Below are 20,340 nucleotides of genomic sequence, written 5' to 3'. Positions count from 1 at the left end.
GCTGCTCATATGTTTTGTCCGTCTTGTATTGAAGCCCCGAAATGCGAAATTGTCCCGAAAAAATTAAATAAGTCTATATTTCAAGCTTGTTTTGTAGCGGAAGCTTCTCGAAGCTCCTCTTCCCAGTTCGCCCAAATTTGGACGAACCAGGGTCTGTCCTCTTCCCAGTTCGTCCTTCGTTTGTTACGAAGACAGTTGGTATCCATTTGCAACCGTTATATGGACATGCACTGCTACGCCGAGACCCTCTGTAACTCAGAGAAGCCACAGAGGACTCTGAAACTTCTCCCAGCCCTTAGTCCACATGAGGGTGAGTAGATAATGAGTGAAATTTCAATTTTGGGTGAACTATCCCTTTAAAGGCTACTGTTACCTTTCTGTCAGTCTCAACCAGTCTCCCCATTCTGCTCAGTTTCTGAAATACTCAGATACAACCAGTGTGTCTGCTACTAAAACCATGCACCAACCATATATGTATAGAAAAGTGGCTGCCTCAGGAAGTAGTAAATGTAGTCAGTGCACACACACACAAAGCCAGCGGTTGTTCTCTTGTGTAAACCATGCAAACAGAAAGTAAAGAGTGCTGCCATGCACCAGTTAGCATCCTGCCAGAGATTCCTGACTCCTCCTGTTACCTTTGATGTTACTAATCAACCACATGATCTGGAGAAACTTCAGTTTCTTTGTGGACGACGACTCGTGTGACGGACAGCTCAGGGTGCTGCCGCCGCGCCTCACTGAGCGCCGCCGCCAGAGCCTTCAAGAGAGAAGAAAAGGTCCAGGTACAAGTTTGGTTTTGTCCTGGATCAGATCGGTCCAGGTGCAGGTCTGTTCCAGATTCATTAAAGTCTGAGTTTCATCTCACTCTTTTCGCTCTTCACAAGACTGTTTATTGTTAAACTGTGAGATCCTCATTAATCTGGTTTCATACCAGAATCTGCAACCTGCATGTGATGTTGTTCAACTGTTGCACAAGTTTAGATCCAACATCTTGATGCATTTCTTACAATGTTGGGGATTTTAACCATGTCACTGTCACTGTCACCTCTGTTTGGCTTCACTCAGTATCTTGACAAACCCACAAGGGAAGATAAGACACTTGACTGTTTTCAGAAAAAGTCAAGAAGTCCTGAACTCCTTCAGCTCTGCCACCACTTGGGAGATCAGATCATACTGAGCCTTCCCACAGCACTCTGAAGAACTGTTTGGAGTGCACTGACTGGAATGTGCTGTTGGTGTTAAACGAAAATGTAACAAGTAAACTGACCATGACCAGTGTTTCCCCTATCCGTTTTGTCTTGGAGGGGTGGGGGGTGGATGAGTCCGGGGGGGGGGGGGGTGTGAAGGTGTGTGTATGTGAAGGTGTGTGTGTCCATCTCTCGCGCGCTCTGTTTGGATTAAATAAACACAAATAGGCTACAAACACACACATTGGCCTCTAGTATTTGTTAATCGCGGTGTTTTATTTTGAAAAGGGTCTGAAAATTGACCGGAGGCCTGTACTGTGAAGGAGGCTCAACATGGCCAGGCTTTGTGTTCAAGATGCAGCTGAACAAAACCTCAACCTCATATATTTCACTGATCGAAATTATAGAATACGAGTGTGTGTTTTATTGAGCGTATGTGTGTGCGTATGAAAATAGTGGGTTTTTTAGGTGCTGTGGCTACAAGCAAATCTCATATTGTCTCTGTACAAAGACAACAAAGACTTATTCAAGATTTGCGTTTGGGCAACACTGAAATATAACAGGCAGATTATCCATCTGTCCTGCTGTGAGTGGACAACTTCTTTCAGTGGTGACTGACTGTATAAAAAATAAGATATAGGCTATAGTCTAATATATGAGCTCCTGACGCTCAGCTCAACGGGTGAGGAGGCGGAGACTCAGCGGAGACGCTCAGAGAGAAGTAAACAGCAGCGGATCAGCTGATCTCTCCCTCCGTACAAACACTCCGTTCTGATCCAGCTCCACTGGACTTTCAAGGTAAAGGTGACGCCAGCTGTAAATGAGTTAAATAGTGAAACAGCGGTGCTTTTATCGCCAGTTTTATGATTAAACTCTGAACATAACCTGGTCGGGACCATAAGTTACCGTGGTGATCTAGTCGGGTTAAAAGAGAGCCTTTGCAGTACAGGAGAGCCTGGCTTTTTAGACTCAACACACCTCGCTAACCCACGAAACTGGCTTCGCAGTACACCTCGGAGTCGGATTCTCTCGTGTTTATTTGTTTGACTTCCTGCCCGGCTTAATGCGGTCGCTCGCGGCTCGGGCACAAAATAGACCAGACGCCAAAACGAGCGCTGCAGGGCGCGAGCCGGCCGCGGAGCTGCACGCCGCGGTGAATCTGATGTGGTTCGCGGCGCTTCCTCACCCGGTGTGTACCCGGCGTGAGCACTGGTATTTAAAAATCAGATGGCAGAGAGAGAATAGCGCCGTTCGGTTGCTTGGACAGCTTGGGTGCTTCAGGTGGAGCGCTCCAACAGTTTCATCAGACCAACAGGTCCGCTTTGACCGCGATTGGCTCCTAGATGTCCCGTTTTTCAAGGGGGGCGGGGGCCTGTGCAGGGAACGGTAGGGGAAACACTGATGACATAATGGTTGAATGTACTACAGACTGTACTGACTTCTATTGTATTATCAACAAACCCTGGATCTGTAACGTTAAGACCAGCTTCACCTCAGGTGCAGCATGGACGGAGCTGACTGACCACTGGCTATGAAGAAAAGAACAGCTTTAGACTCTCCTTTACAACCTGACACTGCAGCAGCAGCAGCAACACTGGGCTCAGGTCTCCTCTTCTTTAAGCTCAATAAGCTCCTCTATTGATACTCCAGCCATCTCCTGGACCTAGATGGTTTGTGTCCATGGTGACAGGAATTACCTCTTACTGAAAACCTCCAAGACCAAGGTGATGCTCATCAACTTGCCATACATCTATACCCTATAGCAGTGGTTCACAGCACACCAGAAATACACAAATATGTGTTCTGAGACTGAAGAACATTACTTTTAAGTCAATGTACGTTCAAATGAGGGCCAATGGAGTGGATTTTGGGAAATATTGTAGAGAAATTTCTGGAAAACAGTGGAAAGATTTCTAAATATAAAAATAAAAAGTTAGAAAAAAATTTGAAATAAGTGGTAAAATTTCAAAGAAAAAAAAAACTATTCTAGAAAAAAGTGAAAACATATCTCAAAAAAATTCAAAAAACTTAAAAAAAATTCTGGAAAAAAGTGGTAAAATTTTAAGAAAAAGTTGGAGACCCCCTTGAAGGACCCCTTGGGGTCCCCAGAGCCCACATTGAGAACCATTAACCTATAGCATGAGAAGACTCCACAGCTTAGGAGCAACAGGTGAGAGCAAAGTAACCTCTTTAGCCTTGTCTTGAGGATAGTAAGCAGTAGCAGGTCAAAAAAAAAGAAAAGAAAAAGTAAAATCTTAAAATGAATGGGCATAGCCAACGGCAGCAAAATGAGCATTACAGTAACGGGTAATAAAAGCACAGGGAAGGCTTTTGAAGTTCGTTATGACGCTCAGATTGGTGAGAGAGAATTTTAGTTAAGGTTAAAGGGAGCCAACATCCACAAAATTAATATAATAGTCCTGTGCATATTCTCATTTGTCCAGGTCATAGTATCTCAAAGGAGGTTAAATCGAAAGCAGCTGGACTTAGTTATTAGGGAATATAATAGTCAAATCGAAATGACATCAATGTCCCCACACTGTGACCCAAACTGAAAATGTTGTCGTGTCTGCCTGGTAGAGACACTTACCTGGTCGTGGTCAATTTCTGTGTCTCCAGAAATTACAATTCTTTTCTCGATCCTGGTCTCTGACATTCCTCCTTTCACCGTCTGAAGAGAGAAACAGAAAAAATCTTCATATTTATAGCAGAGAGAAGTTGATGTTGCCGTGGTGAGATGAGTTACTTGAACGATACAAGTTTGTCATGTGTTTTATGTTAATGATGTGAATTACTCTGGTGATGTGTTAACCTGATAAATTGTGTTGCATGTAACATGAGTTACCTTGGTGATGTGTGTGGTGGTGGTTGTGTTGGAGGTCTCTGCTGTGAAGGTCTGAGAGCTCAGCAGTAGACCTGCAGGAGGATCAGAGTCCACTCGAGTCTGAAACACACAGAGACCACAGTGAGTGTGAACATTCAGATGATCAGCTGATTCCTACTGTGTCCATGTGCATGAGACTAAACTACACTAACATGACTGGAAACTGCAGAAAACATGAAGTCAGTAAATCAAACAGATACATATATTTACAGAGACATTTCTATTTTGTTATTTCATTTCAAATACAAAATGACTTCATCCAATGAATAATCTTTTTAAAGGAACTATTCATTACCCTTTAAAGGTCCAGTGTGTAAAATGGGGGCAAAACCATGATATCTATTGTTCAGGCTGCTGTACAAACATGGTGGCGCAAGATGGCGACACTCTCTAAAGCATATATGTATAAAAGAAGAATAATAAGGCTATGAAAACCAAACGACCAACGATTATACACATACAAATTATGTTCATGGGTAGTATATTCAGATTTTGCCAATAAACCTTGACAAATATTACACACTGGACCTTTAAATCATTCACATTGTAGTGATGAGTAGTAATGCCCATCTCATATATTATAAATTAAACAGACTGTTCTCACCCCTGGAGCTTCATATGTGAGAGTCTTCCTCATCACCGGGACCTCCTGAAAAGATCAGAGAGAGAAAATTCAGTTTTTTTTAATGGACTTTTAATCCACTCGGTTTCTTTTTTTCTTTTTTTGTAAATTTGCATCAACATCACAACTGCACGAACAGATGTTCTTGGAGCTTCAGCCTATCGTCTCAGCTGGACTCTACTCATGTCAGCAGCAGATAGAAATGTCCTCTATTTAAAGGGATAGTTCACCCAAAATTGAAATTTCACTTATTATCTACTCACCCTCATGTGGACTAAGGGCTGGGAGAAGTTTCAGAGTCCTCCGTGGATTCTCTGAGTTACAGGGGGTCTCGGCGTAGCAGTGCATGTCCATATAACGGTTGCAAATGGATACCAACTGTCTTCGTAACAAAAAGACACACCAAAAAACATCCAAATACCTCCATGCTGCTCGTATGTAATGTCCATCTTGTACTGAAGCCCCGGAATGCGAAATTGTCCCGAAAAAAATTAAATAAGTCTATATTTCAAGCTTGTTTGTAGCAGAAGTTCCTCTTCCTGGTTCGTCAAATTTGGACGAACCAGGGTCTGTCCTCTTCCCGGTTCATCCAAATTTGACGAACCGGGAAGAGGAGCTTCGAGGAGCTTCCACTACAAAACAAGCTTGAAATATAGACTTATTTCATTTTTTCCGGGACAATTTCGCATTTCGGGGCTTCAATACAAGACGGACATTACATACGAGCAGCATGGAGGTATTTGGATGTTTTTTGGTGTGTCTTTTTGTTACGAAGACAGTTGGTATCCATTTGCAACCGTTATATGGACATGCACTGCTACGCCGAGACCCCCTGTAACTCAGAGAAGCCACGGAGGACTCTGAAACTTCTCCCAGCCCTTAGTCCACATGAGGGGGAGGAGATAATGAATATTCAATAAATTTCAATTTTGGGTGAACTATCTCTTTAATAGGAAGACTGGGACTCTCAGGACAAGGTGGACACACTGGTTCACTGGGGTGAGAAGGAGAGGAGTTACTAGTTTCCGTGGGTAAAGGTTTGACTGGTTACAGGTGTGATGAGGGAGGAAGACACTGGAGCAGGTTTGACTGGGGCAGGGGGGTCACCCCACAGGTATTATTATCATCAGCTGTTACCTCCTGCATAGGTTTGGTTTCTTCTTCTTCATCATCCTCATCATCTTGGTTGTCACTGTGGTTAGACAGCTGAGACTGCCTGGTCAGAGGAGGGGAGTTTCCTCTGAGCCTCCACCTCCCTCTGCCGTCCTCTGCGTCATCAGAGTCTTCGTCGTCACCACGGTGACGCTGAAACAGACTAGTGGCGGGTCTGGCGTTGGGGCTGTTGTTCTCCCCGTAGCTCACTGCCAGGTTAGCGTTGATGCTATCCTGGTGGGTGTGGTTGCTGTCGGGGCTGTGAACCTGTCTCACCGCAGCATCCATGGCCTCTTCTACCGCTGCCTGAGCTAACACACTGATGGCATCTTCACTCGCCTCACTAGCATCCTCATCACTACCCCCACTGACCTCATCATCATCATCATCGCTGACCTCATGCTTATCTCCCGGGCTACGGACCCAGTTAGCATTAGCACTATCATCATCACTGGCCCATCCCTCTGCGTCATCATCATCATCAGCATGCGTCATGTCGGCCCGTGGGTGAGGGGGAATACTCGTGGGCGGGCCCACAACACCTCCTAACGCTACCTGAGGTTGGTCCGCCATCGGCTGGTCCTGTGACTCTGCCATCATGAAGACCGTCTCCACCTTCTCTGAGGTCTGGAACAGAAGTGAAGATAAGAAAAGAAAGGATGTTAGATGTAGAGGGGTGAAGGCTGCAGGTCTGTCAGTGTGAGGTCACATGGACATCAGACTGAGTTTCAGCTCCTGCCAGTCAAAGTGCCATGGAGCAAGGCAGTGTTTGTTCTGCTATCAGTCTGATGTCCCTGTGCCTATAAACCAGTTTATACTCAGATCTGATCAGATTCAATACAACATTATGCTAATCTTTTATAGAGCTACAATCAAATCTCTTCTCAGTTATGGGATCATTAAAGGGATAGTTCAACATTTTGGCAAATTGGCCCATTGCCTATAGTCAAATACACAATCCAACAACTCCACAACGCTCTGGTGGACAAGTTGTGACCTGCACATTCGCGCTATGAGATAATAATGGAATGTTACGAAACTGAGCCGTTTTCGTGGTAAATACAGAGTCTGCTTGCTGAAAAACTGTCCCTGAAGGTAATGTGCATCAGCGGTTTTGCATGAATTTACCTCTAAAACAACTCTGTGTGGTAACGTGCTGTTATTATCTCATAGCGTGGTGAATGTGCAGGTCACAACTTTCACGACAGTGTTTTGGAGTTGTTGGATTGTGTATTTGATGAGTTTGATGAGGGAAACCAAGAAATCCCATGAGCCTCCGTAGCGTAGCTCTGAGCAGCTCACGGCTCTGCTCCGCCGTTCTAAAAATAGCTTGCACCGACAATTAAAGGTAACTGTAGATCATTCATGATGATCCCCGTTGCGCCCAGTAGGGGTCGCACCACCTCTGTGTGTATTTGTGGGTGTTTGGGTTATCGGGGTTCAGTTGGTTATGCCTGCTAGGCTGAGTGCAAGTTTATCTCTCCATGCTCCCTGAGTTTCAATAAAACTACAATCTGAAGAGACACGGTGTGATCATTGAACTCACACAGAAGCATCTACATGGTGTCAGAAGACAGCAGCGACGAACTTTTCGCCTGTGAGTAACTTGTTGGACTTTTCTCCTCTACGGACCTGATGCTTCGGGCTACGCTAACTAGCTAGCCGTGGACATTTTTGTTTTGCTGACCGTCATGGCGGAGGGTTTTCGCCGGCCAGACCCAGTTGTTTTTGACGACAACGTTGCCGAGAGCTGGCGAATTTTTGAAAGGGAGTATGATATTTTTATTGCTGCAGCGCACCCGGACAAGCCGGCAAAGACAAGGGCTTACATTCTTCTCAACCTCGCCGGCCCGGAGGCCATCGACCGTGAACGCTCTTTCGTTTATGCGGCTGAGGTGCGTGCGCCCGGGGACGGCGGAGCAGTGGTCACCCCGGGAGAGTCCAGAGAGGATCCGGACTGCCTGAAGAGGAAGTTCAGGGAAATGTGCAATCCTCAAAGCAACCGGACAATGGACAGACACAGATTTCATTCACGGAATCAAAAACAAGGTGAGAGCATCGAATCATACATCAGTGATCTGAGGATAAAAGCTAAAAGTTGCCACTTCGGAGATTTAACTGATGAACTTATCTGTGACCGCATTGTGTGTGGCATCACCAGTGACTCTTTGAGAAAATCTCTGCTGAGGGATAGTGAACTAACTCTTGCCAAAGCTATCTCAGTCTGTCGCATTCACGAAATGACAGAAGAAAACAGTAAGACATTAGCAACTCAGGCCACCAATGTGGATGCACTGAAGCCGTCCTACAACAAAAGGCAGCAATTCAGGCCCCAGACACCAACTCAAACCATAAGCAAATGCAGCAATTGTGGGGGCAGCCATGTTGCTAAACGAGAGAAGTGTCCCGCTTATGGACAGCAGTGTCATAAGTGTCATAAGATGAACCACTACAAAGGATGCTGCAAATCAAAGTCATGGGACCAAAATAAGCTACAAAGAAAGACTTTCAGGCGGCCAGTGCATGAAGTGACAGTGGAACAGCCATCAGCACACGAAGACGACACGTTTTATGTGGATGGCATCAGCATCAACAGTGTTAACTCTCAGGATTGCGAGAAAGATGAAGGATTTGTCACTGTAAAACTAAATGGTAAAACTACCGAGCTAAAAGTGGACACTGGAGCGAAGTGTAATGTGCTTTCCCAAAAGACTTTTGCACAAGTGTCTAAAGGGGAGGAAGTTACCCTGCTGAAGACTGCTGCTAACCTTGTTGCTTATGGAGGCACCAGGATTGAAACAACGGGCCTCGCTACACTGTCATGCAGTCTGAACGAGCAGCATTACACGATACCCTTCTTCATAGTGGACTCAGATGTGCAGCCATTGCTTGGATTTCGGGCATGTGTGGATATGGGAATCGTCAGGATGAGTCCTGATGTTCACCTCGTTACCATGGACAGCAATGCGGATTTCAGAACACAGACTCTCAGACAGTACAAAGATGTCTTCAACAACGAGCTCGGAAAGCTTCCAGTCACGTATTCGATGACACTGGATCCCAACACACAACCCGTGGTCCGACCAGCTCACCGTATACCTGTAGCAATGCAAGACAGAGTTAAAGCAGTGCTGGATCGCATGCAAAGCATAGGTGTCATAACACCTGTCACAGAGCCCACAGACTGGGTTTCCTCGATGGTGGTAGCACATAAGAAAAACAAGCAAGAAATAAGGCTCTGCATCAATCCAAAGGACCTCAACACAGCACTCAAAAGACCTCATCACCCTATGCGCTGTGTTGAGGAGGTGGCAGTCCAGATGTCCGGGGCTGCAGTATTCTCTGTCCTGGACGCTAAGAACTCCTTCTGGCAGATCTGTCTCGACAGGAAATCTTCAATGTTGACAACGTTCAGTACTCCATTTGGGCGCTACAGATTCCTGCGCATGCCCTTTGGCATTAACTCTGCTAGTGAGGTGTTTCAGCGAACAATGGAGCAGCTCTTCACCGGCTACCCATGCTCCGTCATCGTCGATGATATCATCATCGGAGGCCGCGACATGGCTGAACACGACGCCAACCTAAAAAAAGTGCTTGAGAGGGTGAAAGAGGTCAACCTCAAGCTCAATCCTGAGAAATGCAGGTTTCGCCTGGATCAAGTGGGGTATGTAGGCCACATCTTCACAAGCCAGGGCCTCAAAGCTGACCCTGCCAAAACTGCTGCCATCACCAGCATGCCAGTCCCCACTGATGTCACATCATTGCAACGTTTCCTGGGCATGGGAAACTACCTGGCGAAATACATTCCCAATTTCAGTGACATCACAGCTCCACTGAGAACACTGATACACAAGGACACTGAGTGGTGTTGGCTCCAGCAGCATCAAGAGGCTTTTGATCGCCTGAAGTCATGCCTTGCTAACCCACCAGTATTGGCATACTACGATGTCAAGAAACCAGTCACTCTCACCTGCGACGCTTCATGCTACGGGCTCGGAGCAGCGTGCATGCAAAACGGCAAGCCTGTTGCGTTCGCCTCACGCACTCTCACAGACACGGAGACGCGATACGCACAGATAGAGAGAGAGCTCCTGGCTGTGGTGTTTGGCTGTACAAAATTCAAAGACTATGTGTATGGAAAGTCCATCGTTGTGGAGACTGATCATCAGCCCTTAGTGACAATATTAAAAAAGCCCATTCACACTGCCCCTGCTCGTCTCCAGCGGATGCTACTTCGCCTGCAGAGCTTTGACATCAGCCTAGTGTACAAAAGAGGTAAACACATGTATTTGGCTGATACACTCTCCAGAGCTCCGTGTGCCCAAGCTTCCCAGAGCCTGGATGTGGAGGAAGCCTATGAGGTCATGTCAGTAAGTTACATCTCCACAGCTCGCCTGGATGAACTCAGGCAGCACACCTCAGAGGATGAAGAACTGCAAGCCCTCTGTACGGTCATCAGGAAAGGATGGCCTGCCAGAGAAAGCCATCTCAAGCCCGCCATCGTTCCCTTCTTTCCCTACAGGGACGAACTCACTGTGGATGATGGTGTTATCATGAAAGGCCACAAAGCAGTCATCCCGCGCTCTCTGCGCAAAGAGTACATCACCATAACTCACAGAGGCCACCCAGGCATTGAAGCGACCAAACGCAGAGCCAGAGGCATTGTATTCTGGCCTGCAATGTCTAAAGACATCACTCAAGAGCTACTGACCTGCGCTGTGTGTAATAGCACCAAGTCACACCAGCAAAAGGAACCGTTGCAACTCCACCCTGTTCCAGATCTCCCGTGGTCCATCGTGGCCACAGACATGTTTGAGTGGCACGGCAAACACTATCAAGTGCTCGTGGACTCATATTCTGGCTGGTTTGAGGTCGACCTGCTCCATCAGCTAACATCATCAGCTGTGATCTCCAAACTAAAGAGACACTTTTCAGTCCATGGCACGCCACACATTCTCATCTCTGACAATGCGAGACAATACACCAGTCAGCATTTCAAGAACTTTGCCAAACAATGGGATTTCATCCACACCACCAGCAGCCCTGAATTCCCACAATCGAACGGGCTCGCAGAGAGAGCAGTGCGCAGTGCCAAAGAGGTGATGGAAAAGTCTCACAGAGATGGGTCAGACGTCTTCCTCAGCATCCTGAATCTCAGAAACATCCCCCGGGATTCAACGCTGGGCTCCCCGGCAGAGCGCCTGATGTCGCGTCAAACTCGCACAGCCGTTCCTGTCTGCACCGAACTGCTGCAACCAACACCTAAAAGCAGCCAGCAAGTCAGGGCCCAGCTCCTCAACAAAAGGCTCAGTCTGAAACACCAGCATGACAAGTCAAGTCATCCACTGCAGCCTTTAACAGAAGGACAGGTGGTCCGCATGCAAACACCCAAAGGATATGATCAGCTGGGAATTGTGAGGGAGAGGAGCAAGGAGCCCCGCTCATATGTCATCCAGTCAAACGGGAGGACATACAGGAGGAACCGACGACACATTCTTCCTGTGGCAGAGCAACCACCACAGCTTCACTCAGAAGATCAAGACTCACTCGCCACCAGTCATCACCCTGTGGACAATGCCCCTCTCACACACACACCAGATGCAAACATCACACAATCAGAACAAGCATCCCCCTCCCAGGTAACATGCACTACACATTTGCCCACAGACAACAGCAGTACATACTACACAACACGTTCAGGTCGCATCTGCAGACCAAATCCTAAATACATGCAATGAAAAAAAAAAAAAGAATCCTCGTGCAGTTGTTCATGTATGGTTAGGATGAGTAATTGCTTGACCAAGTAATCATAATTCATTGTGCATGTCTTTCAGGTTAAGAACTCCTTGGAATTTTGTGGTTATTATATATTCATTCATATTTCATTCAATATTGGATTGTTTCCAGTTCATCCAAGTGCAGCTTAAGTTATTGCTAAAAGTGTAATATTATAAATGTTTACAGTGTTTTCATTATCCAGTGCTCAATCAATTATGTTTGGGATGTGAGCTTAAGGAAAGGGATGTAGATCATTCATGATGATCCCCGTTGCGCCCAGTAGGGGTCGCACCACCTCTGTGTGTATTTGTGGGTGTTTGGGTTATCGGGGTTCAGTTGGTTATGCCTGCTAGGCTGAGTGCAAGTTTATCTCTCCATGCTCCCTGAGTTTCAATAAAACTACAATCTGAAGAGACACGGTGTGATCATTGAACTCACACAGAAGCATCTACAGTAACGAACCTACTGCTATGACTATAGTGATTATGGCAATGGGCCAATTTGCCAAAATGTTGAACTATCCCTTTAACTGGTTCTGGAACTTACTGTAAAGGACAATTCCAGGCAAATTCAACCTGGGGCTATATTTTCCTAGTATGTTATGTCTAAAAGAATGCATCTGAAAACTTTCTTTGTAATGTCTCCTGTTATACAGTAGTTCTGTCTGTCCCCGTATCACCACAGCAGCGTATAATGGGAGCAGATGGATCTTAGGCTTTTTAGGCTGTTTACATCCCACAAAACAGCTTTTCTTTTTCACGGACAACGTCAGATATGGCTTTAAACATACACCAAGGGGTTTGTTTACTTCAGGAAAAAGAACATTTTTGTAAACAGCTGGAATACAAAGTCTCGCAAAGCCTTGCGTGTTGTCTGTGGAAAAAAATTGCGGTTTTGTAGGATGTAAATATCGGTATGCTCCCATTATACGCTGCTGTGGCGATGCACAGACAGACAGAACTACTGTATAACAGCAGACATTATAAAGATAATCTTCAGTTTCATTCTTTTAGACCTAAAATATTAGTCAACTATAGCCCCAGGTTGAATTTGCCTGCAGGAACTCTTTGAACAGGCTACAACAAGACAGGCAAATAGCATCCTATCTGATTCTACTCATGTGCTATCTCTAGAATACGCAGTGCTGAACTCAGGGAGAAGATATAGATAACACTGTGTGTAAACACAACAGATACAAGCACTCTTTCATCCGTCTCTCAGTAAAACTTTTAAACCAACAGCGCTGAAGCTAAATTGTGCAGCTCTTTTTGCACAGCTCTTCATGCACAACTGTATTGCACATCTGAGCACTCGTCCCTTTGTTACGTGTGGCTGGTCTTATGTTTGAGTTGTTTTTTTATGTCATGTTGGTGCAGCTGTATCCTTTTTTTTCTACCAATCCAATTTTCTCCTAAGGGAGACATATCAAGTGACCTTGACTTTGAGATCTGATCAGATTCAATACAACATAATGAGCAACAACCTCTTACACTGAGATGAAAGGATGTCTCTTAGACAGACAGACTGACAGAATGACTGACTCACTGACTGACTGACTGGCAGTAGAGAGGAAGACAGTCAGAAAGACAGGTAGGCCATAAGATAGACAAGTAAAAAGTGAGACAGACAGGGAGACAGTGAGACAGACAGTGAGACAGACAGGTAGACAGGTAGACAGCAGGGTTATTATAGTTAACTTTTTTTTTTATATACTAAAACTAAAACTAGCAGTGAAAAAATAATTTAGTGAACTGAAATTAATTTATTAAAATGTGCAATAAAAATATAATAATCCCACAAATTTGGACATTCATCTTCAGAGGTCTGACAGAGGCTTTCTCCTAAAACTTGAAAAACTGAAACTAAGACTAAATATAAACTAGTCAACTCCTCAAAAATAAAAACTAAACTAAAACTGCTTCATCACTTGTTGAACTTAAAACTAAACTGAAATAAAAAGTGAACTGAAAAACTATAATAACCTTGGCAGACAGACAGGGAGACAGGGAGACAGACAGGGAGACAGTGAGACAGACAGGGAGACAGTGAGACAGACAGGGAGACAGTGAGACAGAGAGGTCGACAGCACCTTCAGCAGGTTGTGGTCTCTGAATGTTTTTGTTTCTCTGGCCGACTTCAGCAGAGCCGTCAGTTCAGGAGACATTTCATCAAATGTAGGTTTAGGCTGCGCATGCAGTGCACACACACGCACGCACGCGCGCGCACACACACACACACACACACGCACACAAGGAGAAACAGGTAAACAAGAGGTGGACACTTTAGACTGAATCTTTTTTTCAGTGAATAGAAGAATATAATAGAAAAGAAAACTAGACTCTGACAGCCAGGCTGCAGCCATGCAGGTTGGGGGGGGTTGTTAGTAATGATTATATTACTAACCAGTGTTAAAGGGATAGTTCACCCAAAATTCAAATTTCACTCATTATCTACTCACCCTCATGTCGACTAAGAGCTGTGAGAATTTTCAGAGTCCTCCGTTCCTTCTCTGAGTTACGGGGGGGTCCGCGCAGCAGTATTTGTCCATAAAATGGTTGTCAATGGCCAACTTTCTTCGTCCAAAAAGACACACCAAAAAACATCCAAATACCTCCATAGTGCTCGTCTGTAATGTCCCTCTTGTATTGAAGCCCCGACATGAGAAATTGTTCCGCCGGTCAGTGCAAATCACGTGAGATTTGCACTGACACAGGAAGAGCAGTGAACCGAGACACTGGGAGCTTCCGCTACAAACAAGCTTAAAATATAGACTTATTTAATTTTTTTCGGAACAATTTCTCATGTCGGGGCTTCAATACAAGAGGGACATTACAGACGAGTAGTATGGAGGTATTTGGATGTTTTTTGGTGTGTATTTTTGGACGAAGAAAGTTGGTATCCATTGACAACCATTATATGGACAAATACTGCTGCACGGACCCCCCCGTAACTCAGAGAAGGAACGGAGGACTCTGAAAATTCTCACAGCTCTTAGTTGACATGAGGGTGAGTAGATAATGAGTGAAATTTGAATTTTGGGTGAACTATCACTTTAAGTGTCTTACATAATGTAACAAACTATCATTTTTTCCACTGTGATTACACAGGTACAGTGGTGAAGCAGTCAGGTGTGTTGTGTTGCACTATGAACAGGTAGAGGGACCTAATCTACAAATAATAAGGATACACACAACAACACAAACATTCAGGAAGTTATGACACACAGGAACAAAGCTACAAATTCAGAGGTTTTGTACACGATCATCAGTTTCAAGTTGTTAACGCTGACCATGCTGGTTCTGATGTGACAGGACCCTCATATAGACATGTGACAGGGGGTCTCTCTGTGTACAAGGACCATGTGACACCATTACAACGTTGAATTTTCCAGTAGTACTAAGACTGACTGGAAGTTATACAACAATTCCTCTGATGCAAACGAGGTGAAAAGCAGCAAAATCAGGTTTGAAGAGCAGTAAAAGAGAGAGAAGCCCCACCCAGCAGCACAACAGAATGGTGTTTGGCAGGAGGTGAAGGGAGAAGCTGAGGAGAGTTTAAACTGAACACTACAGCTCCACGCTGCCTCCCTGTGGAGCCACTGCAGCTCCACGCCGCCGCTCTGACCCACTCACTGCGGCTCAACGCTGAAGAACAGTGAGGGTGGAGCTACTGTGACTGTAGTTTCCAGCAGATTCTGGTTCTCCCTGATCCGATTGAGACTTAGGTTGAACTGTTTAAGGCTGCTCTGCTTCTGCAGTGTCTCAGCTTGATGTTACAGACCTATCAGACCTGACCTCCTCCTGGTCCATCAGGTCTCTGCTGTTTCCTGGAGCTGAGGTGCTTAGTTTGAACCATCGACACATACATAGATGCCGGATTTGTCATTCCGTCTGTTGCTGCAATATAAGAACGTTGCCACCACTGTTGCTGGCAAGACTGACCTGTCAGAGGAAGAAACAGAGGAGCTGGGGGTTTGGGGGATGAAGAGCACTCCAACAAATATGCTGTTTTTATAGTCAGGCTTTATAATTTATATGGAGTAAAATTAAAGCGTTGTCCCTAATTACTTAGGATGACAATAGTTTAGGTGTATCAATAGTTTATAATAGGTAAGTTATAATAGTTTACTACTGATTCTACAAGGAGTGTATGCATGTTATGGGAGACATATTCTGTCCCTTTTCCACAAACTGAAATAGTTCCCAGGTGTCTTAAAGGGATAGTAGCTTTTTTTTTTTTTTAAGTTTTAAAGTTTTTAAAAAAAAAATACATAGTTCCATTGTTCGCTATAATATAATTTTTTCCAGCCCTCCAAAAACGCAGTTTTTATTTGGACCTAACCAACTCACGTATCCCTCCGCCCAGGGTTAGCGCCCGCCGATCAGCAGTTGATTATAGGTCCAAATAAAAACAGCGTTTTTCCTGCACTTTGAAGGGCTGGAAAAAATTATATTATAGTGACCAATGGAACTGTGTATTTTTTTTTCAGGTAAAACCTCTTTTAGGCTGCGGAAAAAGGCTGTTTCTGCAATTAAAGTACTGAGGGGCTATTTGTAGATCATACAACCCCACTTTAAAAAAATGCTACTATCCCTTTAAAGACATGTCTGTGACATGCTTTGGTCAAAATCCCCCAAGCATCAAACATCACAGCTCTTTTCATCCTCTCTAAACAGCCCTGTTCAAAACGGCTGCTTTCAGTGTCTGTCCCTTTAAATGCAAATAAACCACTGCTTGTGGTCCTCTGCACCTTCTACTGGTACCATCGCTGCTAGATAACTGAGGGAACAGCTTGTAAAACCACATGGATTTCAACCTAGGGAGCCTGAAAATCACAGATGTTTTTGTCAATTCTCACATTTTGGGGGTCGGAGGGCAAGACAAACACCCAGATATATGTTAAAGAGCCTTCAGAAAGTGACATTTCCATAATATATGTCCCCTTTAAATCAGTGAGTCCGCAAGCAAGAGTGCGGCAGTCAATCTGCCCTCTAAAGTCAGTGTCTGGATGATAAACTACTTCACTGAGCCACAGGGGAAATTAAAGCAGCATTAACATATTCACAAGGTGGCGATGGTAGAAAAAATAAATTAGATTCTGCAGTGGAGAACCCGGAGAGAACGTATGCAGGCACAGGATCCACCCACAAAGTACCATGAATATACTACACTATACTCCAGCTACCAGACCATAGTTGAGCAGCACAGGGTTACCTGCCCCAAGGTCAAATTATACCACATCTTATTTCCAAAAACATGGTAAATTTCTTTCTTTTTTTTATGGAATGATAAAATGAGAGAAATCTTCTTTTGACTCTAATATTTCAACAAAGTAAAATTTAGTAGAATTTTGAAAGTAGTAGCTTTATCTATTGTTCAGATTTATGTCCTGGAAAGGTATGAAAATGAGCTCATATTTGATTAGATATTGCCTCTTTTACATATTTAAACGTAAAATTTGACAAAACTTGAAGTAAACTTGGGAAGTTTCATGGTGATATCTGTTAATTTTTTACCCAGTTCACCTGTCATGTCTCTCCATTAGTACGCTATTGTCTCCATGTTAAGCTATTGTTGAGACACTCCTCCTGCCGAATGATCATGATTCTAAGTACTAGAAGTTTAAAGAGAGTTATAATAACAATTGTGCTTTTATACAGACGTACTGCAGCTCTTCTGGGTTCTTTAGAGGCCAGTCTTGCCCAGACTAACATGGTGGTGACGTTGACATACCATCCAGTGCCAATGTGCCATCTATGTATTTATGTCTAGGGCTTGAGCTTCCAGCTGTTTCTGGTGCAAAAAGTGATAAGGTGTCACAGTGAGGTGGCTGCGTGTGCTCCTAATGCTGGTTTCCATGCTGATCACCAATCAGCGCTGCGTACCACTCTGGCCATGGAAGGAGACCTCCTGGTGGGGCCGGGGCTGAGGCCGGGGCTGGGGCTCAGCTCGTCCAGATATGCTTTAGGACTGAGGGGCGGGGGCAGACTGGACATCACAGAGGTCTGGAGTCCCTGGAGGTCCAGCACTCCGCCTCCGACACCACCGAGACCAGGAGGCGGCTCAGAGGGCGAGGTCGGCGTCTTCACCTCACGGATCGTAATCAGCGGTCTCTCTGTCATGACATCATCATCAGTGGACAACAACGGGATGACTCGAACCTGCCTGCCCATCTCAGCGCTCGGCACGGCGACGTGAGAGCTATCGTCCCTGGTCGTCAAGGCGACAATCCTACCCGAGCTGGTGTCGTAGCACTGCCCCACAGTGTAGTTCTTCTCTGTGATTGGTTGAGGGGGAGCTTGGTTTGCTATGTACTCGCCCTCCTGGAGTGGACAGGTGAGCAACATCAAACACACACACTGATGGATTAACTCACACAATGACAGCTGATGGTACAGTCACTTTACGCTCCCAGAACTGAAACCTGAATGATCAACAAACTCCTGTCAGTTTTAAAGGGATATTTCAACATTTTGGCAAATTCACCCATTGCCATAATCCCTATAGTCTTAGGAGTAGGTTCATTACCTTTAATTGTCGGTGCAAGCTATTTTTAGATCGGCGTGCACCTGCACATTCACCATGCATGAAATAATAACGTATAATTATGTGACATTACGACACATGATGCAAATACTCAGAACTAATTGCGCCTCTGAAGTCACTCCACCCAGCAGCCGTGTGTCTGGAATATAGTTCTGGCTACGTATCTGCCTCGAAAACAACTCTGTCTCATAATGTTACATAATTCTTTGCATGGTGAATGTGCAGGTCACAACTTGTCCACATGAGCGTTATGGAGTTGTTTTCAAGATAAATGCGTAGCCGGAACTACATTTCAGACACAGCTGCTGGGCGGAGTGATTTCAAAAGCAAGTAAGAGTATTTGTTCATGTGTCGTAATGTTACATAAGTATATTTCATAGCTTGGCTTAATGTGCAGGTCACAACTTGTCCACCAGAGTGTTTTGGAGTTGTTGGATTGTGTATTTTGTTTGATGAGGGAAACATGGAAATACCACGCAGAGCTCACATCTCTGACCTGCTGATCTAAAAACACCTTGCAATGACAATTAAAGGTAATTATAGCTGCTGCGCAGCGATGGGTCGGGTCCGGGCTACTTTTGGGCAAATTTAGGCAATTCTGAGCAACAAACAGGAGAATAGGAAGACAGGACAGTTGACCTTATAATGTTCAATTTGCATCAGTTGAGGATTGAACCCACAACCTCGGGAACCAAAGACCGTTGTCTATCGCACTGAGCTACTTGACAAGTGGCATTCAACAGTGGCTTCACAAATTGAGTAAACCATTCACTGTCGCGTAGGCAGATTTGAAACCACAGTAAAAAGAAAAATCAGTTTTTGAGGTAAAATAATGATATGTATTTGTCAAACATCTACTATGAGTCTAAGATGTTAAGAGCTTTCGCACATGGTCCAGTCCAAGCTATTTGGATCATCATCGTCATCATCACCCTTGCTGGGTCTCGAACTCTCAATCTCTGACACCAAGAACCAGCTCCTAACTCGCTGAGCTAATTGGCTGTTAGTGAGACCTGCTGTGTAGCTTCATTTATCCACTCAGGTGAGTCAGTGCCCGGGCAGCTGTTGTCAAGGCAGATTTCAAAAAGTATCTAAACAAAAATCTGTTAATACATAAATTGCATTTAGACAGCAAAACAGCTTGAGGACATGTGACATCTTGATCTGTCATCATCATCCTTGTTGGGTCGTGAACTCACAATCTCTGACACCAAGAACCAGCTCCTAACTCGCTGAGCTAATTAGCTTGTAGTGAGACCTGCTGTGTAGCTTCATTTATCCACTCAGGTGAGCCAGTGCCCGGGCAGCTGTTGTGATGAAATGGTCAAAATGTCAATAATTCAGTCATCTAAACAAAAATCTGATAATACATAAATTGCATCTTGACAGCATGGAAATGTTGGTGATTTGTTTTTAATGATAAGTGTTTTGCTTCATAAGAGAAAATCTGATGTTTATAAATTCCACTCTCACATTGACTGCAGTTGTTTCCATGAGAGCAGAATTCAAAATGTTCTCAAAAATTCAGTTTTTGAATTAAAATTCTGATATTTGCTAAACTTCATCAACCATGACTCCAGAATATTCTCATTTTTTTCAGGAAGTTTGAAAATGTATTTAGCAAGAATTTGATGGTATATGTTTACAGTACTGTTTACAGTCAAACGTTTTCATGCACTGTAGGCTCAATTTTTGCTTAATCAAAAATCCGAGAAACAAGTTTTGTGGAGGACGGTCTGGAGATGCTCTGTAGCAAGTTTGGAGACAATTGAGCAAAAATTGTGGGAGGAGATACATTTTAAAAGTTTTACAGTTATTGAAAAAAACAGAGTGATGGACTTCATAATTTGTAATAAGTTTAAGTGGACAAAAGTTTCAGCAGTATTGAGGCGACATTGTGGTGAAGTTTCAACACTGTAGCATCTACCGTTGGTTTGGTAGGAATTTTTAAAGTTTTTAAATTTAAACGCTTATTGTGCCCCCCCTAGGAGGGGGGGGGCACATGTCCTTGGAGTTGAGTGAATCTGGCATGGGACTGAACCTTTGTGCAAAGTTTGGTGAGTTTTCGCCCATGGGAAGTATGACTTCCTTGGAAGAAGAAGAAAGAAAGAAAGAAGAAGAAGAAGAAGAAGAAGAAGAAGAAGAAGAAGAAGAAGAAGAAGAAGAAGAAG

The 20,340-nt window shown here is 44.4% G+C and overlaps 1 protein-coding gene across 8 annotated transcripts in view; it reads right to left on the bottom strand.

Annotated features, from left to right (window-relative positions):
* LOC146967009 (band 4.1-like protein 3) overlaps positions 1-20,340 on the bottom strand; it is a 52,250-nt gene that overhangs the window by 2,135 nt on the left and 29,775 nt on the right. For 4 of the 8 annotated variants that reach the window (XM_085763216.1, XM_085763218.1, XM_085763217.1 and 1 more), the window contains 7 exons: positions 17,509-17,946; positions 13,713-13,808; positions 5,831-6,472; positions 4,676-4,720; positions 4,033-4,131; positions 3,778-3,858; positions 636-757 (listed from right to left, as the gene is read on the bottom strand). In XM_085763216.1, coding sequence (XP_085619342.1) covers positions 647-757; positions 3,778-3,858; positions 4,033-4,131; positions 4,676-4,720; positions 5,831-6,472; positions 13,713-13,808; positions 17,509-17,946 — 1,512 coding nt within the window. In that variant the 3' untranslated portion in view covers positions 636-646. The remainder of the gene's footprint in view (positions 1-635; positions 758-3,777; positions 3,859-4,032; positions 4,132-4,675; positions 4,721-5,830; positions 6,473-13,712; positions 13,809-17,508; positions 17,947-20,340) is intronic. The other 4 variants (XM_085763223.1, XM_085763224.1, XM_085763220.1 and 1 more) reach the window with 3 other exon arrangements.

The sequence above is a fragment of the Trachurus japonicus genome, chromosome 20, assembly GCF_045865225.1.
Source record: "Trachurus japonicus isolate A0001 chromosome 20, Traja_1.0".
In the NCBI taxonomy this organism is placed as follows: Eukaryota; Metazoa; Chordata; class Actinopteri; order Carangiformes; family Carangidae; genus Trachurus; species Trachurus japonicus.
The sequence above is the reverse complement of the archived record's forward strand: the minus strand, read 5'-3'. Positions and strand labels throughout refer to the sequence as shown.